This window comes from Mustela erminea, chromosome 14 (assembly GCF_009829155.1).
Source record: "Mustela erminea isolate mMusErm1 chromosome 14, mMusErm1.Pri, whole genome shotgun sequence".
Taxonomy (NCBI): Eukaryota; Metazoa; Chordata; class Mammalia; order Carnivora; family Mustelidae; genus Mustela; species Mustela erminea.
In genome coordinates, this window is record NC_045627.1 from 51,865,852 (window position 1) to 51,892,442 (window position 26,591).

The following is a 26,591-nucleotide window of genomic DNA, read 5'->3' on the forward strand; positions in this document are numbered from 1 at the left end:
GCAAATGGCAAGATTTCATTCTCTGCTATGGCTGAGTAATAGTCATATATATATATATATATATATATATATATATATATATATATATATATATAATATAAAATATCTTTTTTATCCATTCATCTGTTGGCAGACATCTGGACTCTCTCCATATTTTGGCTATTGTGGACCTTGATGCTATAAACATTGAGGAGCATGTGCCTCTTTGAATCACTATGTTTGTATCCTTTGGATAAATGCCTGGTAACACACACACACACACACACACACACATATATACACACACACACACACACCTTCAAAGGGGCCAGAGGCATCCTTCCATCCTTCCCTAGCCCTGGTCTCTGAAATGCTCTCTTGCTGTATCATCAAAGCTAAGTGGCCCTGGGCTAGAATAGAGTAGACTGTTAGGTGTGAGGCAGAGCTTATATGTGGGACCTGATTGTATCTGGGTATTTGTAGTTTCTGAAATGTTCTCTCAATTGTATAGCTTACTTAAATGTAACATTTAAAAGGAAATGCATTTTCTTTTTTGGCACAAAGTTCTACAGTTGAGTGTTGTCAGAGTTTTCTTTATAGATCTTCTTTGAAAAATAATGAAAGACAAAGAGCTTAGAAAACCAACGGTAAGAAGCTATAAGTTCCCGTTAGATGATGATCTTGCAGGACGATGAGTCACACCCTCAGAAGCACCCACAGTGTGGAGGCTGAAATTCAAGTGTCTCTCCTCCTCATGACCACTCCTTCAGTCCTGCTCTTCAGAGATCATTGCTGTTGACCAGCTGAGAAGCTAGGAATCTGTCATGTACATGATCACTCTGATAATGATAGCTTCAGCCTCATCACTGAGTGCAGAAACATGCTTCTTGTGCTTCTTGGGAAAGCAGGGGCTTGGGGAGGAGTAACTATAGACACAGCAGAGCTCAGACCCCAGTGTCTAGAGCTAAGTTGCTGGAACCTGGGGTGAACTAAACAACTGGGGGTATAACCATTGCCCCAGCATTTAAGAACTATGCTTTTTAAAAAATATATTTTATTTATTTATTTATTTGACAGAGACACAGAGAGAGAGGGAAGACAAGCAGAGGGAGTGAGAGAGGGAGAAGCAGGCTTCCAACCCAGCAGGGAACCTGATGCAGGGCTCGATCTCAGGACCCTGGCCTTATGACCTGAGCAGAAGGCAGATGCTTAATGACTGAGCCACTCAGGTGTCCCTAGGAACTGTTCACATTGTTGGCTCAGCAGGCCATGAGCAGCTGAGTCCAGTAACCTGCACTGAGCCCTTCGTGGATCATGTGTAGACCTTGGTTTCAGGCCCTGTTCATGTGACTATTCTCTCTCTTGCTCACATCTCTTCTTTGCTATACCCTTAGCCAGGACCTCAGACCCACTTCTAGGTAACAGCTGCAATTAAGCCTCTCTGTCTATACCAAGCCTGACCCCTTTATCCTTCCAGCTTAGTCACATTGTTTCCATGGGGCCAGGAGGGGTTGGGGTGAAAACCCAGAAAAATGAAGAGTAGCCCACTGGTTCAAGGTCCCCCACCCAACTTGCTCCTTGTGCCCACTCACCACCAGAAAACCTGAAACATGGGTAGAGAAGCCATACATTTACTTTTTATTATTATAGCATCTTCAGTGACAAGATCAACAATGGATAATTTTAGATTAGTCTGGTGAACTGAGGTCAAGGTGCTCTTTCTCCTGAAATGCCTTAGCTCTTCGGGATGGTTGCAGCTTGTCATATTTACTCATAAATTAGTACTTGGCAGATGTACAAGGATCTGTTTATTGCTGCATCCAGGCTGCAAGATTGTTTAAAAAAATTTTTTATTTTAAAATAACTATAGATTCACTGTAAGTTGCAAAAATACTACATAGAGTCCCCACACAGCCTTCTCTTAATTTCCGTATATGGTTGTTACATCTTATGTTAACTCTGGTACAATTTAAAAACCAGGAAATTGACATTGGTATACTATGTATACATAGTTGTGTCATTTTCTCCTATGTGTAGAGTTTATAACCACCACCACCATAACAGAATGAGTTGTTTATAGCACCACAGAGAGAGATCTCTTGTGCTACCATTTTATGGTCCTGCCCACCTTCCACCACCTCTCAACAGTGCTAAAGCCTGGAAACCCCTAATCTGTTTTTCATCACAATCATTTTGTTCTTTAGAGAATGGTCTAAAAATGGAGTCATAGAGTGTGTGACCCATGGAGGTTGGCCTTTTTTACTCAGATTAATGCTACTGAAATCCATCCAAATGATTGCATGTATCAATAGTATGTCCCATTTTATTGCTGAATAGTATTCCACGATATGGATACACTAGAGTTTAACCATTTGCCCATTGAGAGAAACTTGACGGTTTTTAGTTTAGGGCCATTACAAATAAAGAAGACTGCTTACGTTTAATGTAATTATTGAAATGTTAGGATATAAGTCTGCCATTTTATTTTTTGTTTCCCTGTGTATGTTTTTTCCTGTTGTTCATTTCTGTTTTCTTTTCTTTTTCTTTTTTTTTCCTACCCATGCATTACTGAAAGATTTGTTAAAATTCTACTTTGATTTATCTACAGTACTTTTGAGTATTTATCTTTGTGTAAATATTTTGTATAAATTTTAGTTGCTTGACGGATTGCTTTATACATACATAACTTACCATAAGCGACTGGCATAGAAACTTTACCAGTTTGAGTATAAATACCATAAGTCTTTTAAGTCTTAAAGTCTTCTTATAAAACTTTAATTTTCTGTGACTTATGTCTATCATTTTCTTAAACATTTCCTCTATATATGTAAAAAAAAATTCACCAAATATTTCCCAAAGTCATTTTCACACATAAATGGTCTAAAGCAAAGAGAGACAAAGTGAATTTAAGAAGCAAGTCAGTATCTTGGCCAGCACCACAAGGCCTAGCTTCCAGAATGTTCCCCTTACCACTCTCTTTCTTCTCCTAACCGAGGGCTTTTCTTCTTCAGAGTCGTTTATCCTTGTTGGCTGATTAGTCTTCAAGTTTTTGCCATAAACTACTCTAGGGAGATGTTGAACGGATCCTGGGGATGGAGACACAAGAGACTGAGGCGATTTTACTCCAGGTCATGGAGGCAAAACACAGTAAGAGGTCACACAGAGGTCATTCATGCCTGGCTTTCAGAGCGGGCAGGGACTAGGTTAGCCTAAACGGGGTTTTTGTTCTGTTTGAGGAAAGCAAAACCTCATGGTTTTCCTAGCAAGTGTTTTAGGCTTAATACGATATTCAGGAAAGAAAAGTGACTGTGTATGTTAGAGCATGAAAAAACGTCAACATCAAGCCTTTTTCTTGATGAGAAAAAAAAATGTGCAAGATGACTCCTGTTTTATCTCCACACTCTGCTTCATTCTACTGCCAGGGTTTCCTGGCTAACAAGGTATCTACCATGAACATCTCTTGTGGCAAATCAAAACCTGCCCATTTATTTATCAGTCCTGGTGAAGGTAAACACATTTATAATGCTTTCCTAAGACATGGCTGTGAGAATGAAAGCATTATCAAGCACCCAGACCAATGATGGAAAATAAATGTCATCTTGCACACCAACCATTTAGCTGGCAATGAATCCAGGACCAGTGCTTGAGAGTTGTTGAGGACCAAGGGCCATGGAAGAAGTATGGTGTGGGGGAGCAGGCTAGAGAGTAAGGGGCAAATGCGTGGTCCAGAACAAGATCTGCCTGGGGGCACAGGGAGACTTTTTTGCTTCCTTCCTGTTCTCTGCCAGTTCCTTTGAGTGACTAAGAGGGGAACATTAATGCTAAAGAAAAAAATGTCTCCAGGGGTTAGGAATGGAAATGGGTAGGATCCAAATAATTGGGCACCACTCTGTGTTTGGATCATGTGTCCTGCATGGATTCCGTACTTCTTGGTGAGAGATGAGGTTGCTAAAACAGAATGGCTACCTCAAGGACATGCTCAAGGCCCCACGTGCTAGGGGTGCCTCCTGAGCCTAAGGCAGGACATCTCATCATGTACTTCACAGATGAGGCTGCTCTGTTTGTCTTGGGAAGGGCTTCTGGGAAATCACTTCTGGGGGAAATGTAAAGGAGGGTACATACTCTCAGAGCTGACCATGAGGCAGCGAGACAGATTCTCTAATATTCTACTGCTAGATACATAAATGTATAATCCTATTGTAACTATTTGATAACAGGTATCAAAAATAATTTTAAAAAACATGCTTCTTATTAACATTTGCAATAATAAAGCTACAGCAAGAAAACAATGCAGAATAGTTTATAAAGTCTTCATGGTAGAGACTTGCCTCACAAAATTATTTCTAGGAGTGAAATTCTGGAAACAACTTGAATACCCAATAGTAACTTATGTGTGTTCAACAGGCTCACAGATGTTTTAAATTATGGTTATTAAGACCATGTACCAACATGGATTTCAAAGCAGGATAAAATGAGATAAATGTTGTCATTTTAACTGCATATAAAAATATATACAGAACCATAACTAGTAAGGAAATCTGTCACTATGATCACTGGCTCACACTGTAGGGCTGTGGATAGTTTAAGATGTTATATTTAAAACTATGCTGGGGTTTAGTTATTTTCATAATGGAAAACATTTAATAAAGGGAAAAGTTGAAAAGGGAATTTTGAGTCATATTTTCAGAGATTTTGGAGAAAGAGTTGCCACAGCTAAGCATTCCAAAGGAAAGTAAGCAGCGAGGAGTGAAGAAATGAAATATGCTGTCTGCTGTGCTTTATCATGTGAAAAAGAAACAAGCTAGTCCCACTGTATTAACAGACCCCCCCCTGCTTTTCCATGGACCACAACAAAACTTGCCACCAACATAGGCAAGCCTTGATTAGGAAAAAAAAAATGGTTTCCTAAACACATTTTCCTTGATCCTCTCCTTATTTAGGCAGCGGGAAGGGATGAGTGGGTGTTAGTGACTCGTACAGAGAAGGTTCTCTCCACCATTGTCAATTCTACCAAAGACTGACTGTGACTAGGGACATCGTCCAAAGTAGTATTTCAGCTTTGAGATGCACCAAGCTTTAGTTCATGCAGAGAACTGACTTCTGCTGAGTACTTCCTCTGTGTGCTATTTGCTATAGGTGCACAATAGCCCTTCCAGTTGGGGCTCATACTATTCCCACTTTACAGATGAGCTAACCAATGCTAAGTAAGGTGTCCAGGGAAATGAAAAAACAGAGCTGTCCTGGACCTGGATCTGTCCAGCTCCAGAATCTTTGGCTTTTCTCTAGGCCAGGCCAGACCTGTGTACCACTTGGCTCTGATTGCCTTACTTTCTCGGACAATAATCTGGTCCTGTCTTCTTTCAACTGGTCTGCCCAGGACAAGGCAAGCTTTCTCGTGCTGACCCAGTCCCTGTATCTAGCACAGTGCCTGGTAAGATATTTATGCACTGACCCATACCTGCACCCATTCTTTCCTTACTCTCACAAGAGTCTGGAAAAGAACTGGATATGAGAAGATGGGAATGCAATCTCATTCATTCACAGCCAGTAAAGAGCTTGCATATTCAGTCTAGAAAGCTCCTAGAACCAACTGTGAATATGCAGACAAGAGAAAAAAAGGTAAGACTGCCTTTAGTACAAGACATTACCTATCAACACTTAATGATAATATCTGCCCATCTCTGTGGCTCAGTTTTGTCACCTTCCCAAAACTCAATGCCCATCTGCCTTCCTACCAATCCATGCTCTGAGATTCCTGGTCTCCGAAGCCCTGAGCCAAAGCATGCCCACAGAATGAACTCCACATATGGGAGCTGGCAGTCGGTCCTAAATTGCACTGTGACTAAGAGTGTGCTGGCCGTAATGGCTACCCTGGTCATGGGCTATAGGTAGGAGAATTCTGGGAAGAAGCGGGGATGGATGGACCTTTTCTGATTCGTTGTGCCTATACCTGTGGGTGTGTGCATGCAGAGAGGATAGAAGAGACAAAGAATTAAAAGCCCTTCATTCAACAAAATTACAAGCCAAGGAGGAAGGGAAAGGTATTTTATGGGCTTGGCTAGAGGAGCTGTTGCAAGAATAGAGGGCTCCCACAGTTCCCTGTAGATGCCACCCCCTACCTTCTTTCCTCCCTCCCTTTTCCCTTCCTGCTTCAGGGTTAGGGTCCCTGGTCACCTCCAGTCTTCCTGGGAATCCTTGGCCATAGAGTTGGGTGAGACCAAATTGGAAAAGATGGCCTTTCTCGGAGCTCCTGTGGCAATATTCTTGATTTTGTTCAGCTTGTCCCGGGCCTGTTGGCATTTTTTCAGGCAATTTGAACAAAGATCCTTGTCTTCCACCAGATATAAGTTGTCCAGCCTCTTGATGGTATCTAGGAATGTGTCTGACTCCTCCGACTTGGGAAAGGGATTTCGCTTTATGTTGAGCTTTTTGAGCTTGGGGAGCTTGGAGATGCTGTTGGGGATGCTGGTCAGCAGGTTGTCATAGAGCCCCACCTCATGGAGCTCCTTCAGAGCACCCAGGGTGGTGGGCACACTGTCCAGGTGGTTTAAGCCTAGGTTCAAGGTACGGATATTCTTGAGCTGATTGAGCTCCGCAGGCAGCCCATTGGTGATGAGCCTGTTGTTGCTGACATTGAGGTAGAGCAGAGTTGTCATCTGGCCGAGGGACTCAGGAAGCTTGTCAATATAGTTGCTGTGCAGGTCCAGCCACCGCAGGTTCTGGAACTTGGAGATTGATTCAGGGATTTTTCTGATCATATTCCGGCTAAGGTCGAGCTCATCCACATCATTTAGTCTCAGGATACACTTGGGGAAATTGGTAATTCCCATCTTGCTCAAGTCAAGGCGTTTTCTCCCATCAAATGTGATTTTGATACAATTCTTGGCCACTTTGAGGGTGATCTTCTTGCCCTTAGGGCCTTTCCCGCCCTTGGCCATGTTCTTTTAGTAAGGGCGTAGGTTTGAAGTGTGCTGTTCTGATAGGTGGGTGGTCGGCTTGAGGGAAAAGTCACAAGAAACTGCTATATATACTGTGACAAGAAGAGAAAAGAAGTCTAGTTAGCAGCTGACATGAGGGCACCAGACTCCCCTTGAATTGTAATGCTTCACTCGCTAGTGGTTAAAGGAGAGAATGAGGAGGGTGGACAGAAATTAGGGCATCAGCAGAAGTCACCTAGCCAGAGGTCTTCAGCAAATTCAGTGTCCTCTTCGGGGGTGCAGGGTTGGCCAAAAGGATGGTCAGTGTTCCTCTGGCTGTGCCATTCCCTGACATACGAATCTTTCCAATGTCCTGGGCTCAGGCATACCCCACCCCCACACACCACCACCAAGGGCTATGTTTGTGTGTGTGTGTTTTCTTGACTATCTGCTACTTCCCAGACCCTCACATAAATCTAGTGTTCCCTTACAGTTATCCCATGAGTCCCTAGGGTGGGGACTGCTGAGTTCTCAGAAGCAGCACAGCCTGGGTATGAGGGATTAGGTGGGAGTGAATGGACTCACATCTTACATCACTCCTCACCTTCTTCCCGGACCCAGAGGCAACAGTTGGGCATGAGCTACTGTCACTGCAGTGTGTCAGGAACAGCAAGAGAGCATCTTTCACTCGGCCCGCAAGTGCATGTGGGTGCCCACACCTCTGTGAGGAGGCTGGAGCAGCCAGGGTTGAGCCTGGCAGCAAGAGAAGGCTGTCTTTTCCTACTTCCTACCCCCATGCTTCCTCCCTCACTTCCTTCACGCTGCGGCCCCAGGACAGACACCTCTGCACTGACAGGTCTGATGTTAGCTATGACTGCTGCCCTATGGAGAAGTAGAATGGACAGAGGCATGGGTAGATTCTGGCCTCAGAATGCTTGGCTTAGAAGTCTAGCTCTGCATTAAAGAATTTTCTTAAAGTTTCAGTGCCACAGTTATCTCATTTATGAAAACGACCCTCTGATAGGGCTCTTGAGGAGTGTAAATTATCTAAGCCATAAAGTGCTTACCACAGTGCTTGGCACATAGTAAAACCTTGATTAATGTTAACCGTTAAATATCATTATCAGGAACTTTGCACATATTCCTTTTAATCTCCAATTGTCCAATAAGATCCATAGGATTATCTCCATTGTAAAGAAAAGAAGACTGAGGCTTGGGAGTAAGGAAGATCTTTAGCTAAGAACTGTCCTGTCCTATTCTAGGGGCTGTTTTCTAAAACCTGGTGCCCTTTGCTTACTGATTTTCTATCTGGGACCAAGCTCCCTCCCTGGACAAAAGCATACTGTCAGGAGACACATCATTACATTAGCTCCATTTCCCTACAGGCATGAGTGGGAGAGATGCCCTACGATTTCTGTAGTTCGTTATTCAGGCCCTCTATCAGGAACCAAGTTTGCAAAACACATGAGGCACCAGCAATTGGGCTATGTGAGTCTATCATCACACGTTTTCCTCATTCAGTAATCCTCAGTGTCAAAAGGAAGTGGGTAAAAATTACCCTCCAGGGACTTACTATCAATCATGCCATTGCCATTCCTAGCTAAGGTCAGAGGGTCCAGCCCTACACAAGTCATCCTGGATCAGAGCCTCCTGGGATGGAGATCTTCAGAGTAAACCAACGGAAGCATTCTTAGCTCTCAGCAGCACTGGTGATCTTTCAAGCAGGCCTTGCAGGCTGAACCCAGTCTTTAGAAACAAGGAACTAAGCACATTCAGGCATAGCTGGCTGGTTACCAAAGACAGTACCGTGTTTACCACTGTTGCAGTTTTTACATCATGCAGAATTGAGGAACCAGAAAGGATAAAGCAGGCTAAAAATGACGGCTGGGATTCTAGCTGCAGTTAGGATGGAATAAGGGCCTTCTTCCCTGTCTCACCGGTTGAATGCAGCTAAAGGCCCCAGACAGAACTCCTGGAGCAGCTCTTGGAGGATAAGATGAAGGCTAAAGTTAAAAGATATCTGAGGATATGGTGATAAAGAGTATCAGACAGATTGGAAAAGTAACTCAAAGTAAGACCAACTTTGCAGCAATGGTGATGGGAAGATTTACAAGAAAAGCCCCCTTCTGTGCTCAAAACCAAGAAAGGGGAACTCTTGGGGTTGTGGAGAATGAGGGAGATGTCCTGGTTTTTTTCCCATTTGTTTTTTCCATCCTCTGCTGGCTCAGCTCCAGGCAATCCCATATCACTAGAGTCAGCCAAGCAGGCAGCTAAAACTCTGAGGCAGGAGAACAATTGTCTCTGACCAAACTTCTGTTCCAAGGACATGGAGGTTGCTTTTTTCTCTTTACCCTACTGCCACTTGGCCCCAGAGGCAGAAATAGTGGCAGGGAAGTACACAGCTGATTTAGAAAATAAAAATCCCAAGATTCTATCCAGAAGACCAAGGAGGGAAGCCACTCTTAGAGCCCCAATGGGTGACTGTAAAGAGGAGGAGGTTTAATTAGCTTGTATATGAACTCCTGAACACACCCTGAGATGTCTATGCATGGAGAAAACCATGAACAAGATCTTTAGTACCCAGTCCCAAACTGTGAACCCAAAAGCTTTGAATGTTGAGCTGAGAGATAGATCACCGCAAAGATCATTTCAACTGATGCTGAAAAAAATGTGTGACAAAAGTTAACATCCACTTATGATGGCATACCAGTAATAGAAAGGCTCTTAACCCAATAAAAGACGCGTGCATGCACACACACACACACACACACACACACACACACACACCCTATATTTCACATCATACCTGGTGACAGAATAAATGCTTTCCCCCTAAGTTTAGCAACAAAGCAAGAAGGTAAACCCTTAGTGTGCCTATTCAACATCATATTGGAAATTCTAGCCAGTGCAATAATGCAAGAAAAATAAAAGGCATACAGATAGGAAAGAATGAAATAAAACTTTTTTACTCACAGATAATCTGCTTATCCACCTAGAGAGTTCCACCAAATTTAAAAAACACTCTTGGAAGTAATTATTGAGTTTAGCAAAGTTACAGGATATAGGTTAACACCTTGGTTAACACACACACAAAAAGTATGTATTCCAACAATAAACAATTGGAATTTGAAATTTGAAAAATAATAATGCTCCAAAAAATAAAATTTGTGTATTTAACATAAGTAATAAAAATGTACAGCATTTATGTGATGAAAATTATGAAACACTGATGAAATAAAGCAAAGAAGATCTAAATAAATGGAGAAACATAGCATAAGTTGAAAGACTCAATATCATGAAGAATCAGTTCTATCCAAATTGGTCTAAAGATCAATTAAAATTCCAGCAGGATTATTTGAATGAAAAGATTTTAAAATTTATATTGAGGGGTTCCTGGGTGGCTCAGTGGGTTAAAGCCTCTGTTAAAGCCAGGGTCCTGGGATCTAGCCCTGCATTAGGCTCTCTGCTCAGCAGGGAGCCTGCTTCCCCCACCCCGGCCCACCACCTGCCTGCCTCTCTGCCTATTTGTGATCTCTGTCTGTCAAATAAATAAATAAAATCTTTTTAAAAAATTTATATTGAAAGAATAAAGAAACTAGAAATCCAAAAATTCTAAAAAAGAAAACATCAAGTTAAGGGATTCATGCTTTCAGTTTTAAAACTTATCATGTAATTACAACATGTGGTGTTGGTGAAGGGACACATACATAGATCAGTGGAATAGAAAACAGAGCCCAGAAATTAGAGCCACACAAATACAGCCAAATGGTCAAACTATTTTTGACAAAAGTTCAAAGGAAAGTCAATGGAGAAACAGTGAACTTTCCAACAAATAGTGCTGGAACAATTGGTTACCCACAAACAAACAAAAATAATCATCTCAAACTATTGAAATGAACTTAGATTAACTCAAAATGAACCACAGATATAAATGTAAAGTGTAAAACCAGGAAACATCTAAAAGAAAACATATAAGAAAATCTTCATAAGCTTGAGTTGGGCAAAAGTACAATCCATAAAAGAAAATATTGACAAATTGGACTTCCACAATATTTACAGTTTCTGCTCTGTTAAAAAAAATCAAGAATAAAAAGACAAGCTATGGAATGGAAGAAAATATCTGTAGATCCCATGTCCAACAAATAACTAGTATATAGAATCTACAAAGAACTCAAGGTCAACAATAAGAAGACAATATAATAAAAATAAAATGCCCAAGAGATTTAACAAGATTTTTCACCATAGAAGTTACAGGGTTGGCAAATACGCCCACAAAAAGTTGCTCAACATCATTAGTCACTAGGAAATGCCAATTAAAATCACAAACAGATACCACTACACAGCTATTCGAATGTCTAAAATAAAAAAGCAAAAACCCTTAAGAAATCTAAATAGTACAAAGATTTGGTGAGGAAACAGCAACCAGAAAACTCATGGGAATTCAAAATGTTCCTCCAAAAAAACAGTTTGGCAATTTCTTATAAAATGAACTGTATACTTACCATACTTACCCAACATTTCCCCAACTAGGCAATTACCCTAGAAAAACAAAAATTTCGGTTCACACAAAAACTTATGCATGTGTTTATAGCTGCTCTATTCGTGATTGCCAAAACCAGAAGAAAACAATCCAAAGACCTTCCAGTGGGTGGGTGGATAAAAAAACTGTGGCATATCCTTATCACGGAACACTGTGAAACAGAAAGAGGACAATTCTGTTGACCACGTGACCGCTTGGATGCATCTCAAAAGCATTTTGCTGAACAAAAGAAGCCAATCTTCAAAGCCCATATAATGAATGATTCCATGTAGATGGTGTTCTGGAAAAGCCACAATGATGGTACAGAAAACAGAGGAGTGGTTGCCCGGGACTAGGGGCAGAGAAGGTTTGACTAGGGGCAGAGAAGGAGGGAGTTTTCTGGGGTGCCAGAACTGCCTGTATCCTGACCGTGGTGCTGGTGTGAAACTGTACATATGTTAGAGCCCAGGGAACTGTGCACTAAAAAAAGGAAAGTTTACACAAATTTACAATTTTTAAAAAACTTAAAAATACTTAGGACTCTACTTCTGCTTCTGTCCTTTTCACTGGGGCTCCTTGCTTGGCCTGGTTTAGAAAGCCTGCAACTTTTTTTTTTTTAATTTTTAAATTTATTTTTTATTTATTTTCAGCATAACAGTATTCATTATTTTTGCACCACACCCAGTGCTCCATGCAATCCTTGCCCTCTCTAATACCCACCACCTAGTACCCCAACCTCCCACCCCACCCCCCGCCCCTTCAAAACCCTCAGATTGTTTTTCAGAGTCCATAGTCTCTCATGGTTCACCTCCCCTTCCAATTTCCCCCAACTCCCTTCTCCTCTCTAACTCCCCATGTCCTCCATGCTATTTGTTATGCTCCACAAATAAGTGAAACCATATGATAATTGACTCAACTTTTGATGCCCCCACATAGCCCTGTTTTGCCCAGTAAAGGGCATCCAGATAATGTACCACGTGGCATTGATGTGGCACACGTGCATATCAGCGCAGGGAACAGCCACCCACAAGATGGCATGTCAGAGCAACTGCCCTACTGCACTTGAATTGAAATCGTAATTTAAAGAAAGATGGGCCAAGAGCAAGGGAACCTGTGTTCTGATCTTATGGTTAACAATGACTTTTCTGCATGATAAGGTGCCAGATTTAGCCCATAAAATTACACACTTCCAGCTAAATTTGAGCTTCAGATAAACAAAGGACAATTTTTAGTATACATTGTGTCCCAAACATTGCATAGTTCCATATTTTATTTGGCAATTCTGTCTCCCGGGCCTGAACAAATAGTAAAGTTTCCTTTGTTCGTGATCCTTGTGTTAGTCCTTCGGGACTAATTTAAGCAAATCGATGTACTTATTGCCACATTCATTCATTGTTCACTCACAGAGGAAGTATGCTGAGAGCCTATTAGTTGCTGCACAGGTGAGCAGTAAAGAGGGCCAGTCCCCAAGCTCCAAGGGGTAAAATGTAGATTGTTATTGATTCTCCTATTGAGCTCCCCAAAGCTCAAGGATAAAGTTCAGCTCAAATACAATAAACATGGGTTAGAGGAACCCTGGATAAGAAGAATGCTTCCAGTACACTGAAGACCACCCAGGTGAGCCCTGCTGAGTCTGTTCCCCAGAGCCCACCCACACCCTGATGAGAAGCCCCCCAGGTTCTGATGATGGGAAGGCAGCAGCCTGGAGCTGCCCACAGAGGACTTTTCCATTAAAGAGCTTCTCTCCAACAGGCCCTTTGGCTCCAAGCTTGCTTATGAATTGCCTGCAAGGCAAAGCAGGGGCTAGGATAACAGTTGCTGCCTCTTCCCCAGCATATCTGGGGCCGCAGTCAGCTCCAGGCCAGGTGAAGCATGATCAGCCCTCACCCACTTCATACTTCTTCCACCTTATCTGGCTGGGGACCTCGCTTTTTGCTATAGAGATTAGGGTGTGTTATATTTGCTGAGTCCATGAGGACCCTCTAAGCTGCTGAGTACCATTGGAAGCAGACTAATGCCAGAAGCCCCCAAAGGCCAGGAGTATCCCTTCTCTCATTCAACTCGGAATGGTCAGCATCCTGCCCAGTTCTGCCCACCAAGTAGGAGAACAAATATGGGCAAAAGAATTGTAAAACTCATGACCTTTCGATTCAATAACAACTGGTTAGATGGTCTGATATTATCAATTCACAGAATCCTCAAATGTCAGAGTGGGAGTAGCAACCCGCAAAAGGGCAGCTGGAAAACAGAGAAGGAGATACAAATTGATAAATGGATAGACGTAGATGGATGGATGGATGGATGGATGGATGGACGGACGGATGGTTGGAGAGATAAGAGGTTTCATATAATGAATAGCTGAGAAGCCCTAACACAATAAGTTTTTAAATGCACTGGGTCTTTTTGTCCTGAACAATTGGTTTTTATACTTTGGAAAAACTGGACCAGTTGTTGACTCTAATTTCTAATTAATTTTTCTATCTAGTCATCGTGAATCAAACAGCATGGTGGGACACCCCGTGGATATCTAAATTAAAAATGTAACAGCAACCTATATTTTCATGCCATCAAAATATTTGCAGGCATTTTTAGTTGTAAGATTGTTATCATCACTATGCTAATAGAGTTTATCTTGTGTGTCGCACTCATGTGTCTTTATATTTGTAATTAAGACTGACTCTGTATATATCTGATATCTTTAACATCTCGCTAATGTGATCTCACAATAATTATTTCACTCTTGACTAATGCATTGAGACACAGGATAGACACACTATAGAGCCCAAAGCCCAAAAGTCACAGCTGTTTCCCAGCCAGTATTTAGAGCTAACTTAAAAAGTTAGCTCTAGGGGCACCTGGGTGGCTCAGTGAGTTAAGCCACTGCTTTCGGCTCAGGTCATGATCCCAGGGTCCTGGGATCGAGTCCTGCATCGGGCTCTCTGCTCAGTGGGGAGCCTGCTTTCCTCTCTCTCTCTGCCTGCCTCTCTGTCTACTTGTGATCTCTCTCTGTCAAGTAAATACATAAAATCTTTAAAAAAAAGTTAGCTCTAAATACTAAAAGTCTAAAGCTCTAAAGGTCATGCTATATGAGTGAGAAGTATCTTTTGCTTGCAGGCCATCTCTTAAGGGGAAATGATGTAAACTTCCTTCAGTAGAATCAGTCATTCCAAAGGCACTGCATTTATTCTCTCTCCTGACTTTCATAAGACCCATTCCCTGGACACATAAGGGGCCAGCCTCCCCTCCACTGTGACTACCCATGTGGCTTCAAATCATTCCGTGTGCCCTCTGCCCCTTCCCCAAACATCTGTGTCTTCTCATAAGCAGCCAGGTGGCAGGTGAAGATGTGGTTGCATCCTCTGGGACCGTCTGTGAGCTGCCCCTGTCTGGACCTTCTGGCCAGGGCTCCAAAATAGGCACTAATGTTTGACTTGGGCCCAGTCTTCCCTGGGGGAAAGATTTATCATTTGTCCAGTGCCCACCCTGGGCCAGGAACTGTGCGTTCATCTATTTGCTTTACAGGGTAGCTGGTTTCCGGAATACAGGCTCACTGGGGGCTGTAAACATGAAGTGCTTTTATTTTTTCTATTCCTGCCCCCAGCTGTGTTATTTTGAGCCCCTCTTTCCTGTAGGCAGAAGGACAGATTGCTAGGAAGGGGATAGGGGACAGACTAGAGACAGAAGGATGTCTGCGGAGCTCACAGCAACAGCTCTACCATACACATGGCAAGAGAGATGCAGACAGCAGGCGTGGAGTCTTACAGGGCCCCCACGATCGTGCGCATTTTCTGACATCATCATCAGATCCACTCAGCATCATTCACTTGGGTGACATGTCGTGGCAAGTCACGACTGCAGAGCTGCGGCTGGGCCCTTCCTCTATCTCTACAGCAATGACTCAGAGGTTCATTCTATCTTTAGAATAAGAGAACTGAGGCTCAGAGAATCAAGTGACTTTCCCAAGGTAACACAGACAATGTAGCACAGCCAAAGCAAACACAGATATGTCTGATACCAAAGCGTATGATCTCTATGCTATACGAGGCTGCCTTTCTTTCCTCTGTCTACTGTTGCCTTTGCTCTAGCAATAGGAAATACTATTTCCTATATCCTATTCCTAGGGTGGGTGGGGGCACATTGCCAGCCCCGTGACTCCAAGGAGAAGAAGGCATTCTGGAATCCTAGCATTCCCAGGGCAAAATATACCTAGAACAGAAATTAAAGCTGCTTGTTCCGAATGTCCCCAAAAGATGTGTCACCTCTGGCTTTGGAATCTTTTGTCCCTCGGCCGTCGCCAAGCTCCCCCATGGTGTGAGCTTCTTGCCACATTGAACATGTCAAGAATGTGAAGATACAGATTTTTCATCCAGTATGGCTGAGGAATGGTAGCCCCCACCTTCCCAGGTTCTCACCAGAGACTTGGGGCCCTCTTCTCCTCTGGGGGGCTGCTGGCTATGTAGGGGGGCTGAGAGGCTGTATGCAGACCACCAGAAGTTTGATTTTCACTGTGCAGGCTTACTGTAAAGTCTAATCCCTGTGAGTTGCTCGTGTGCTCTTCCCAGAAAACAGGCTACCCCCCTGTGTCAATCACATGATTCTCTCTACTCCCTCCCCCTCCCACACGCATGCTCAACCCCTAGAGGCATGTCATGCCCTCTGCTTCCCGCCACCTCCCTTAGCCATTTCATTCGGTCCTCACTACCCTCCCTTGCGGTGAGAATAGTCCTCCTACCCAAAGATAAGCACGCCATGGGGTGGAGTGGGGCATGAAGTAGTTTATCCAAACTCCCACAGCTCACCTTATTCCAAGGCTTCTGGGTAGAACATCCTTTCCATGATAATAGAGCTGCAGCAAACAGAGTGTCTGTGTGGGAATCATCAGGTTCACTCCATGTGGCAGTTATCTGGTTAATCGGATCAGTGCGGCTCTAAGTGTCTTCCTGGGCTATTATGCGTGTACAGCTCTGTCTACCCTTAATATTATTTACTTCTCCGTCCTGAGCACCCGTGCGGCTCACACATGCTGTTATCTGTCAAACTGCTCCCTTCCCCTGGCGGATAATAAGAATTCAACTTTTATTTGGAGCAAAAGTTCCCAGGGGGTCACATGGCCCAGTAACAGAAGATTATGATTTCTTATTGGTTTAATAGCATCTATTTTGTAATTCTGAATGTACTCTGTTTTAATTGGATTTGTTAAAGGAACAAAAGGGAATAGGTGCCTTACGATTAAAATAAAATATTAAGATTATTAGTTTAACAGACTAGAGATGCCTTGTTCATCAGCGAACGCATTCAAAACACACAAACCAACCTCCGCACACAGGAAAGCAGAAGGACCAGTCATTCCTGGCACCCGCAGACCTTCAGAGATGAGCGCTAATTCAGTTTCAACCAACGTGGTTTAAATACTGCTACTGCCAGATAGATGCTATTGCATTTTCTCCCCATGGCCTAGGCCTCCCCTGCAGATAAGGCAATGGGCTCCGAAAAGCGGCCTGGAAGGGTGAAAAGTACAGGGGCTTCAGACCACCTGGGGTGCCTTCTGCCTCCCCCTCTACCATCTGGGGGACCCTGGACAGTCCCCTGAGCCTCACAGAGCTTCAGCTCCCCCTTCTGTGAATAGGATCACAAAAGTGGCTGCTTCTGAAGGTGGGGTGAGCATAGGCGAGCCCTGGAGGCCTGTGCTGTGCCTTCCTGTATTGGGGGAGAGGGGAAATCGTGGCATGATCAGGACAGCGTAACTGGTCAACAGTGGAGCCACAACTCCAGCGGTCCCACAGAGTAGAAATCGGATTCAGGCTCCACAGCCCCGCGTCCTTACTGTGGCATTTCTGCCTCACCGGGTGCACTTTAGGTTACTTTATCCTGGGGGACAAGGAGACAGCTCCTTGAGCCACAGGACCCCCAAGAATGGAGCCCCGAAGATCGACCGTAAGGGGACTTCCCATGGCTCTTTTGGATTTACTCATTCATTAACCATAGGTACCTGATAGCCGCTGTGGATGGGCGTGGTTTCATACAGCAAGCCACAGGAAGCGGGAGAGGAGCAAAAGCAAAAGCGTACAATGCCAGGTGGCAAGGAGTGCTAGGAGGAGAAAGAGTTGTGACAAAGAAACAGAGATGGTGCTGGGGGGAGGGAAGGGGGCGTACGCTTCTGGAGAGGGTGACCAGGAAGGGCCTCCTTGAGAAGAAGACAACCGGGCAGAGACTGAAGGAAGCAGGGATCCAGGGAGATGGGGAGGGTGTTTTGGATGGAGGAAACAGATGGAAAGGCCCTCGGCAGAGGGGAAGGGAGGGACAAGCGCCGGGGAGAAGGAAGAAGGAAAATGGAAAGAGGGTAAAGAGAGAAGGGGTGGGAGGTGGAAGGGAGAGAGAGAAGGAAGGGAGGCCGGCAGGCCAGAGGCACAATCAAAAACAAAATAAGCAAAAAGAACAACAACAGCAAAAACACACCAAACAAACAAAACGAGAACAGACGTGATCTGGCTTATTGCTTATTTTCCAAATGATACTCGGGCTCTTGTGAGAAAAATCCCCAGAGCATGTCATACCAGAGAGAGAGAGCCAGTCCTCACACTTCCTCCAAGGCCATCACAGACAAGCCCAGGTCCCCTCCGCTCTAATTTCTACCAGAGACTGGAGAAAACCCAGCCACCTGGCTGGCATCAGCCATAGTGTGGTACTGGACTGGCACATCACTGTGAGGTGTGCTCTCAGACAGGGTTTTGGGGCCACCAGGAAGCAACCGTGCACAGGACCTCTTACGTGCAGCCCACTGGGTGGGAGCTCTCGGGGGTAGTGGACATAAACCAGACATGGCAGGGAGCTGTCGGGGCTGGATGAGAACTGTGTCTGCCGTGGGCTCCCTGGGGGCCATGGCCAAACCACTCACCTCTTCTCAGTCTACACCCTATACCTGGGTGATGTCACCTAGTCTCTTTATTTAAATACACCAATGACTCCCCAACTTTTGTTTTTTGTCTAGACCTTGCCCTCTGACCCCAGACTTCATTATCTTTCTGCCTACTTAACATTGCTCCTTGCACTATGCGAAGACACCAAAACACATTGTGTCCCAAACCAATCTCCCTGTCCCCCGCGCTACCCCCACAGCCTCCTCCAGCCAGGCCGACAGCAACAGCATCTCGGCCCCAGACCATGGCATCACACTCAACACCCCTTTGCCTCTTAGGTTACATGTTTGGTCCGTCAGGAAATCCTGCTCGCTCTGTGCTCAGGGTCTATCCAGAATCCTACCATTTCCCACCATGTGTCTGGGGGTCACCCTGAGCTGAGTCACTACCGTTTGCCACCGGGCCTTGGCGACGGCCTCCTGTCTTATTTTCCTGCACCTGTCTTTGTCCTGTGCAATCTGTTCTCGACACAGCAGCCAGAGGATTTCTGTCACCACAGCAAGTCCCTCCCTGTTACTCCTTGGTGCACACCCCTCCAGTGACTCCTGTCTCACCCAGATAAGGGCCGGACACTTACCAGTGGCTTCATGGCCTGACCCACTGCCTCCTCTCTGAAGGGTCCTCCACCACTCACAGCCACACTCACTCCACATCCACCACTCAGCCCGGCCATTCCTCTAATCCGCCCCTACAAACTCCTTTTTATGGCCTTTGCTCCAGCTCTTTCATCCTTCTGGAAGGTTCTTCACTCAGATACTTACTTGACCGACCTGTTCATCTTCTTCAAGGTTTTGGGTAAAATTTACCTGCTCAATTCAGCCTGCCCTGATGCCCCAATTAATGAAGCACACCGAACCCCAGCGTGTCCTGATCCTCCTTGTTCTGTTGCACTGTCTTCCATGATACTTATCACCTGAATATTATTTCTAATAGGCTTACTTGTTGTGCTTATTTTTATCGTCTGTGCCTTTCTCTTCCCCCCAACCCCTAATCAGATGCTGCACTCCCAGTGCCTGGAATGGAGGAGGCCTTCAGTCAGTCTTGGTTGAAGGCATGAATTCTAGGTGTTTACCAAGGTCATCCCAGCTCCCACGACCCTAGCAAGGGGTCAGCTTCCTCCCAGATCCCACAGCTGCTGTGGAATCCCTCTTGACCCACTATTTATGCACCTACTTTGAAAGGGCTTCTAGAACATGCAGACTATTTTTTAATGGAGAAATCTGTGGGGGAAAGTCATCACTTTCACACCAAATAATTATCAGTCACCAAGTGCGTACCCAGCCCTGGGTGGGACACCCTTGAGGACAGGAAGACTTTCCAAACAGATGCATACAAGGGTGTGATGAACTTTTTGGCTGTGAGATTAAGTGTGCAGTGAGGCTGGAAAGTGGGTTAGCAGTACGACAAATGAAACTTTAATTGGGTTCGGCCAAAGGGAAAGAAAACTTCCCTGGAGTGAGTAGCCGGATGTAAGACTTGTGGAAAAATTTTTGCTGATTCCCAAGGACAAAAGTCTTTGCAACCTTTAAACACAAATCATCAATTATAATATTAATAATAAAAGAAAAAACATAGCAGCAATTAGAAGCTATGATTATACCTTTGTCCACTGTTAACCTCTAGAGCTTGCTACAACCCAAGCTACTCCCTTGCTCATTCATTCGTTTGTTCATTCAACAATTTGTATTTGAGTCATTCTATTGGTCAGGGTCAGGTTGGAAGAGACACAGTAAACAAGGTAGACATTGCTATACTTCTCACGAAGCTCCTGTTTCAGGCAAAGCCAATCAATCAATAAAAACAAACAAAAAGGCCCAAGATCATTTCAACTGGTATAGACACTCTGCAAAACAATCAAACCTGGCTGTGGTGTATAAACAATGAATCTTGGAAGAGTGGGAAAAATAAAATAAAATTAAATTAAAAAAAAAAATCAAACCTGGTGGAGGTCCAAGGGAATGTCCAGGATCAGGGAGAGAATACTGGGGAGGGGTGGCCTAATTTAGACTCAGAAGGTGGGGCAAGGACTCTCTGAGGTGACGTTTGAACTGACACTAAAATGAGGGCACATGGGAGGATTTGGGGAAGAACTCCCTTGTGGGGTGGGGGGTGCACCAGGGCAAAGTCCTACCAAGCAGGGAGGAGCTTGTGGTGTTTACTAGAAAGGAGATGTCTCAAGGGCTGGAACAGAGACAGTAAGGAGAGGGTAGAAGATGAGGACAAAGGGCTGGGGAGGGCCTGCATGAGGGGGGACAGCATCACCCTGGTTGCTGGGAAGTCTCAGAGGTAGGGAAGGAAGAGTAGATGGAGATAGCCTCTTGCAGGCAGAAGATGATGACTACCAGGGGGATAGGAAGGAGAAGGATGGCGCATATTTACCGTATGTGGGAGAAGCAGAATTAGAATGGTCTTCTGGGTTGCATGTGTGGGTCAAAGAGAAAATGCAGCCTGCCGTTCTAGCGGGCCTGGCATTTTCTATACATGTTTCCTCTCGTGCTGAACGCTAAGTTTACGTCCAAGTGCATTGCGTGCATTATCTCATTTGATCCATCCACCCCACTTTACGGAGAAAGCCCTGAGCCTCCAAGTGTGTCCCCTGTCAAAGTCACACGCTGCTCAGTCCTCTTGTCTGGGGGCTGAACTGGCATTCGGCTTTTCCGTGGAAGTTTGATTTTACAAAGTCCAGTGATAAATCTGGCCCTCTGGGCTGACAAGGAAGCTCCTGACTCATATTTTCCAGACACTAGCCTCAGTGGAGCGAGGTTCTGTGTAACTCTCTCTCTAGACCAGGTCAAGCCTCACCCTTGAGATTCATCCCTCACGGCAGAGATAGCATGTGTGTGTTATCGACCTCACTCTGGGGGCTGAGATGAGGTCTGTGATGCAAGACTGGGAAGAAACTGGAAGTTGGCAATGAGTCAAACTGGCAGTGGATGGAAAGGCTGGCGATGGATTGTGCAGCCGGGGGACCCATCATGCCTGTTTGGAGGGCTGCATTTTTCCCTGCACACCTTCTGTTCTAGGGAGACCAGGGACCAGGAAACATCACCCAGCCTGACTTTCCCATCACATAGGTGATGGCTGGAGGGAGAGAGCATGAAGTCACCCTCACCTCTTGATAGCAACAGTAATTCCAAGAGGAAATTGGAGCCACCAAGAACTAGGCCTTAAAAATTGGTCTCTAGACAACGGTGGGGCTCAGGGTCTCTGCAGAATGGGCAGTGTCTGTCTCAGTACTTCTATTTCCCCTGAAGGCTCAGACTCCGGCCAGAAGGCATGTGAGTCACAGACCAGTCGCAGCTCTGTCTCTCTAGATATGTGACTTCGTACACATTTCCTAACCTTTCTGACTCCTCATTTCATCCCACAGGAGCTGGTGTTCAGGACTCAGTTCACGTAACATCACATACAGTTCGTAAATGTATTGAGAACTCACTATGTGCCAGACCCTTTGCAAAGCAATGACACTGCGTAGCTTTTAACACATTTGAATTCAGTTCCTGCTTTCAGACTGTGTGTAGCGATTATACTGACCACCTATTACAGGCCAGACATTTTACAAACATTATAAGGAATTCTTATAACCATCTATATATTGGTTTTCATCTCCAGTGGACGGATATGGCAACCAACAAGGTTCAGTGAGGCCAAGTAGCTTATCCAAAGTCACAAAGACTGGAACTAGGAGCACCTGCGTTTTCCCATTATACCTGTCTTGGAAATAGGGACATAGGCAGGTGTTTCAGTGTGTTCCTTGAAGAGTCTCTCCTTGCAAGGCCCACCCCAGCCTAGGGGTCCAGTGATAAATCTGGCCCTCTTATTAATGGGTCCCAGAAGAGAGTTAGCCTCCAGACTTCTCAAAAGATGGCATGTGCCCCCAAACCCCACTCCGGTCAGCAGTCATTAGGCTCCAGCCTCCTGAGTGAAGAAGTGTAGCCACCCTGCACTCCCCCTGATGGGTCAGTCACCTTGGGGTTAAGAAGCATTTCAAATTCTAGTCACCTCTGCCTGTGGAACAGCAAAATGCTCCAGATGCAGACTTTGGAAAGAGACCCAAGTGTGACCCCAACGTCCCAGAGACTCACACACTGTCCTTCCCAAGATGGCCATGGCCCCAGGCATCCAAGAAAGGGCGGCTGGGTCCCCAGCTCGGGCCCCTGCTAGCTGCCCTTCCTGCCTGCAGCTCAGGGCCAGCTTCCTCCTCTTTAAATAATGAATTAGCTCGTGTCTAGGGTTTGTAAATAAAGCACACCGAGAGAACCAGCGTTTCCAAAGTTGCTTACTCAAAGGAGGAGAGCAAAAAGCCAAGTTTGTTTGGCAGAGTTCAAATAAATCGATAAATGAGGGCCACCACCAGAGGAAAACTTACCCCGTTTGTGCCAGTTCCTCCTCCTCCACTGTGAAACTTTGTCACCAGGCAACAAGAGACTTGGGACCTGGAGTTAATTAGCATAGTCTTGACGCCAGCCTGCAAGGTGGGAACACAATAGCTGAGAGGTCTCCAGGACACACAGGCGCAGGCGCAGGAGCTGTCCTCGTGGCGGGGGGGGGGGGGGGTGAGGGGGGGCGCCCGGGGCCTGGGCTCCTCCAGTTTCTTGTTGGGGGGGCTTTCCTTTCTGCCACCCCCAGCAGCATGGTGGATACTTCTCCACCAGACAGAACTGGCCTGCCATGGCCACACCGGAAGTGGACATTGCTAACGGAAGAGCAGCCATGCTTGCCCCTTTTAAGGGACAAACACCTTACTTCTATATAAAGCACAGAGTCAGTCCCATGAAATATCATTCCTCTTCCTCGTTATTTGTCCAAATAGCTTTTTCAGCTCTTTGATCTGTGAGAGAGCTATCTTTTATCTGCTTATTTGAATTTAATTATTTCTTGCGTTTTTCTTTTTGTGCCCTTTTCACACGATGAAGTCAGAATGACCATAATGCGCGTATAAACCCTACAATTATATAGTCATTTTTGTCTCACTTAATATTATGTTAAATGCTGATGTGTAATTTCTAAAATCTACCGCTCAATAGAATGTGTAATACTGAATATGGTTGACTGGGCTTTTCCTGTTGTTTCCAATTTGGTGCTGTCGTGACTAGGGCTGCAACAAATATATTTGTACATTTTTTATTCTTTTTGTTCAGTTTTTTCCTTTAAACTAAATTGCCAGACATTGAGAAGACCAGCAAAAAGTTACCCATGAAAACTATTATGCAAATAATAACATTGTAGAAAAATTTGAAAATGCATACATAGAAATAAATAAATATGCCCGAAATTACACTACCCAAATGAAATTAAATAAAATAATTACCAGATAAGTAATTTGAACTACAAAATAAATCCAAGCACTGCACATTTTGTAAAGTATTAAAACAAAAGGAAAGAGTTGAAATTAAAAAAGAAAAATACGGTTAACCACAAAAACTTTAGATACATGGATATCACCACTGTTTTTTTTAATGCAAAACTATAAAAAAGGTCATTTAACTTAGACAATAAATGGATTTAAAATAATTATCAAATTCAGATAAGTAGAAAATTAAAAGTTACCCAAAGTCCTATGACCCAGTGTATTTCTAGACTATTAGTAAAAGTACATCATTTTAAATTAGAAAATAAACAACGTGAAAATCATAGAACACAGATAAGCAAAAAAGCTAAAAAACTAAAATCAACATTTTATGGAAGAAAATGCACAAGAAGATAAATACATTTTAAAGTGCAGAGATCTAAAACCTCATGAGAATTAAAGCCGCTCAGTTTCAGCATCTGGAGATAACTTCCTGTTCTATATCCTTCCAGACTTTTAATACCTCAACAGCTTCACGTTTATCTCATGGGTATGCAATGATAACTCAGCAACTTTGCTAGGGCTCATTGTTTAAACCCAGGGGTACACAAATTACTCATTTGTCAGGAAACTGCCTTCTAAGTGAGCCACAACTAAGGTTTTTCCTTTGTTGCCTTTTGTTTACTTTTGTTTTCTTTGCCCTGGCAGAGGAAAGAGCTTGTCTTGTGAGTGGGGGCCTTGGGTCAGGGTTTCGTCCGAACGCGTGCTTTGCACAGTCCAGTGTGTCAGGGTTTCACGAGTCTCTGCAATGTGCCATTTGGGCGTGAACTCCCCTTGGCTTCATGCCACTCCGTCACCCCACACATCCACTTTCTCTTCTGTAAGTGAAGAAATGGCTGCCTCATTAGGTCGTTGTGGAAATTAGACAATGGGTAAAGACTTTGCAATCTTTAACGCATGACAATTACTGGTATTTATTATTATTATTATTATTATTATTATGTCTCTGAGTGAAGGGGATGGGAGATGGCTTCCAGTTACACAATGACTAAGTCATGGGAATAAAAGGCCCAGCATAGGGAACACAGTCAGTGATAGTGTACTAGTGTGTGGGGACAGACGGTAGCCACACTTGTGGTGAGCCCAGCATAATGTTTAGAGATGTTGAATCGCTCTATTCTCCACCTGAAACTAACATAACATTGTGTGTCAAGTGGACTCAAATAAAAATATAGATATAAATTTTTTTTTAAAAAAAGAAAAAATCAGTATAGGAGTATATACATAAATTCTCAAATTAAATGAAATAAGACAGAAGTGGAAGTGATAACATAAAACAAACATAAATAAACAAATAAAAAGTTAAAAACTATGACTCACCTTTGGTTAGGTGTCTTGGCAGTGCTGGTAACGGCGTCCTTTGCTGGTCGTAAGGGAATGATGGATCTTCCTTGGAGCTCATAGCCGATGAAATGAGAAATGGGATGGTGACATGCCTCTATCTTCTGCACACCATTCCACCTGGGGGCAGTGTCACAAAAGACCACCGGTAAAATTCTAGAACCCTCTCTGAAACTGAAAATGGCTGAGATTGTTTCTCATTGCCTGAGCTATAATAGGTACATTTTGTCCCCTTATTCCCCCCCCCCACCCCCGTCAAACTTGCAAAATAAAGTAGCAAGTGAGCTTTGCCATACGGACTCCACATGCTTGTAGCTCGACCTCCTCAGGAATGCTCAGCACATGTCCTTTCCAAGGTGGTGACCCCCACTGTCTCCAACCTGGGCTCTGCCCATGTTTATAGCCTTTGAAGCAGCCTACATTCCAGAACTGGGATAGGTGGCCAGCGCCAGACTGAGCAAGTGAACCAAACCTTCGCTGGAGCCTTTGCAACCTAAAGCAATAAACTTGACTATCTTTTGCTTCTGTTCTTGTTACTGTCATTTGCCTAGATAAAATGGACATAACAGATGATTTTTCTATTGGGGGTGATGGTGTGGGGAGAGGTAAAACCCAGCCTGGGCGCTGCATTCTATTTATAAAAAACCTACCAAGGAAAGAATTGAGTGAAAAGCGATGGGAAGCCTAAGGCAGAGTATAGGCCGGCATTGCTGGGGTGAGAAGGTAAGGGAACTGCCCCTGCTTGGGCACTTGGGCAGCCAGGCCTTGTCCAGACAGACAGAGGCTGGAGGGATCCTGGTGCAGTGCATGTGAGTGGAACATAAAACGCATGTTGGGGTGACATCTGTGGGCACTTGAGTGGGACCGAGGAAGAGTGAATGGCTGAAAAGAGGAAACATGATGTGGTTGGGTTTGGCAAAACATCTTGAACAAAGGTCGTGAGAGCGGAAGGAGAGTCAGAGAGGGGAAGAAAAGAGAGCTGGAAAAGGAACCAAAGGATACCACAGAGGTCAAGGAACTGGCTTCCACAAATCCATGCTGAGCAGAAGGGGCATTGCATGTGGAGAAAACCCCTTCCCGTCCCCTTCCCAGCACACCTTGTTGCCCTTCTAAACTCTTTCCCACCACGTTGGTCAAAAACGGTATTTCTTTGGTTCAGTTTGTATTTCTCAATTCTACGTGTAGAAACATAAATCAGTACAGTCTTTTAAGAGGACAGGTTGGCAATATGTAGCAAACTGAAAAATGTTCATACTTTTCATCCCAGTAGAACCGCTGCCAGAGATTTCTCTCGTGGATACGCTCACCAAGTACCCAGAGATTTATGTCTGAAGCTGGTCACGGAAAGGTCATTTGTGAGGACCAACCCCCCCACCCCGCCCCAGGGGCAGGCTCAGCCAGTCCCAATCCATCTGTACAATAGGGTCCTGCTGCTGTAGAAACGAATCCCATAGAGCGATGAGAGCTGACTCCACCCTGCTGTGAAGTCTGTGACAAAACACAGATGAAATTATCCCCCCATATTGTCATAAAAACAACAACGATCCAAGCGCATAGACAGGCCTAGG

General features: G+C 44.4%; 2 protein-coding genes across 9 annotated transcripts in view; one reads left to right on the top strand and one right to left on the bottom strand.

Annotated features, from left to right (window-relative positions):
- Window positions 1–26,591, top strand: part of WDFY4 (WDFY family member 4) — a 266,523-nt gene that overhangs the window by 199,683 nt on the left and 40,249 nt on the right. The window contains exon 48 of one of the 4 annotated variants that reach the window (XM_032313627.1): window positions 21,703–22,137. The exons of the other annotated variants lie outside the window; for them this stretch is intronic. Coding sequence (XP_032169518.1) covers window positions 21,703–21,751 — 49 coding nt within the window. The 3' untranslated portion in view covers window positions 21,752–22,137. Of the gene's footprint in view, window positions 1–21,702; window positions 22,138–26,591 lie in introns of those variants that run through there. 4 annotated transcript variants of the gene reach the window in all.
- LRRC18 (leucine rich repeat containing 18) lies at window positions 1,193–25,138 on the bottom strand. 5 transcript variants are annotated; one of them, XR_004278801.1, is made up of 6 exons: window positions 25,003–25,138; window positions 22,702–22,800; window positions 6,154–7,009; window positions 2,950–3,065; window positions 2,671–2,859; window positions 1,194–1,804 (listed from the first exon to the last, which is right to left on the bottom strand). XR_004278801.1 is itself a non-coding variant. In XM_032313631.1 (4 exons), the coding sequence occupies exons 3-4, from the start codon at window positions 6,915–6,917 to the stop codon at window positions 3,044–3,046; spliced, it is 786 nt and encodes a 261-aa protein (XP_032169522.1). In that variant the 5' UTR covers window positions 6,918–7,009; window positions 22,702–22,800; window positions 25,003–25,138; the 3' UTR covers window positions 1,812–3,043. The 5 variants fall into 5 exon arrangements, 1 of the variants encoding a protein (XP_032169522.1); XR_004278800.1 differs by having other exon boundaries at window positions 1,193–1,804; window positions 2,671–3,065; XR_004278802.1 differs by lacking the exon at window positions 2,671–2,859 and having other exon boundaries at window positions 1,198–1,804.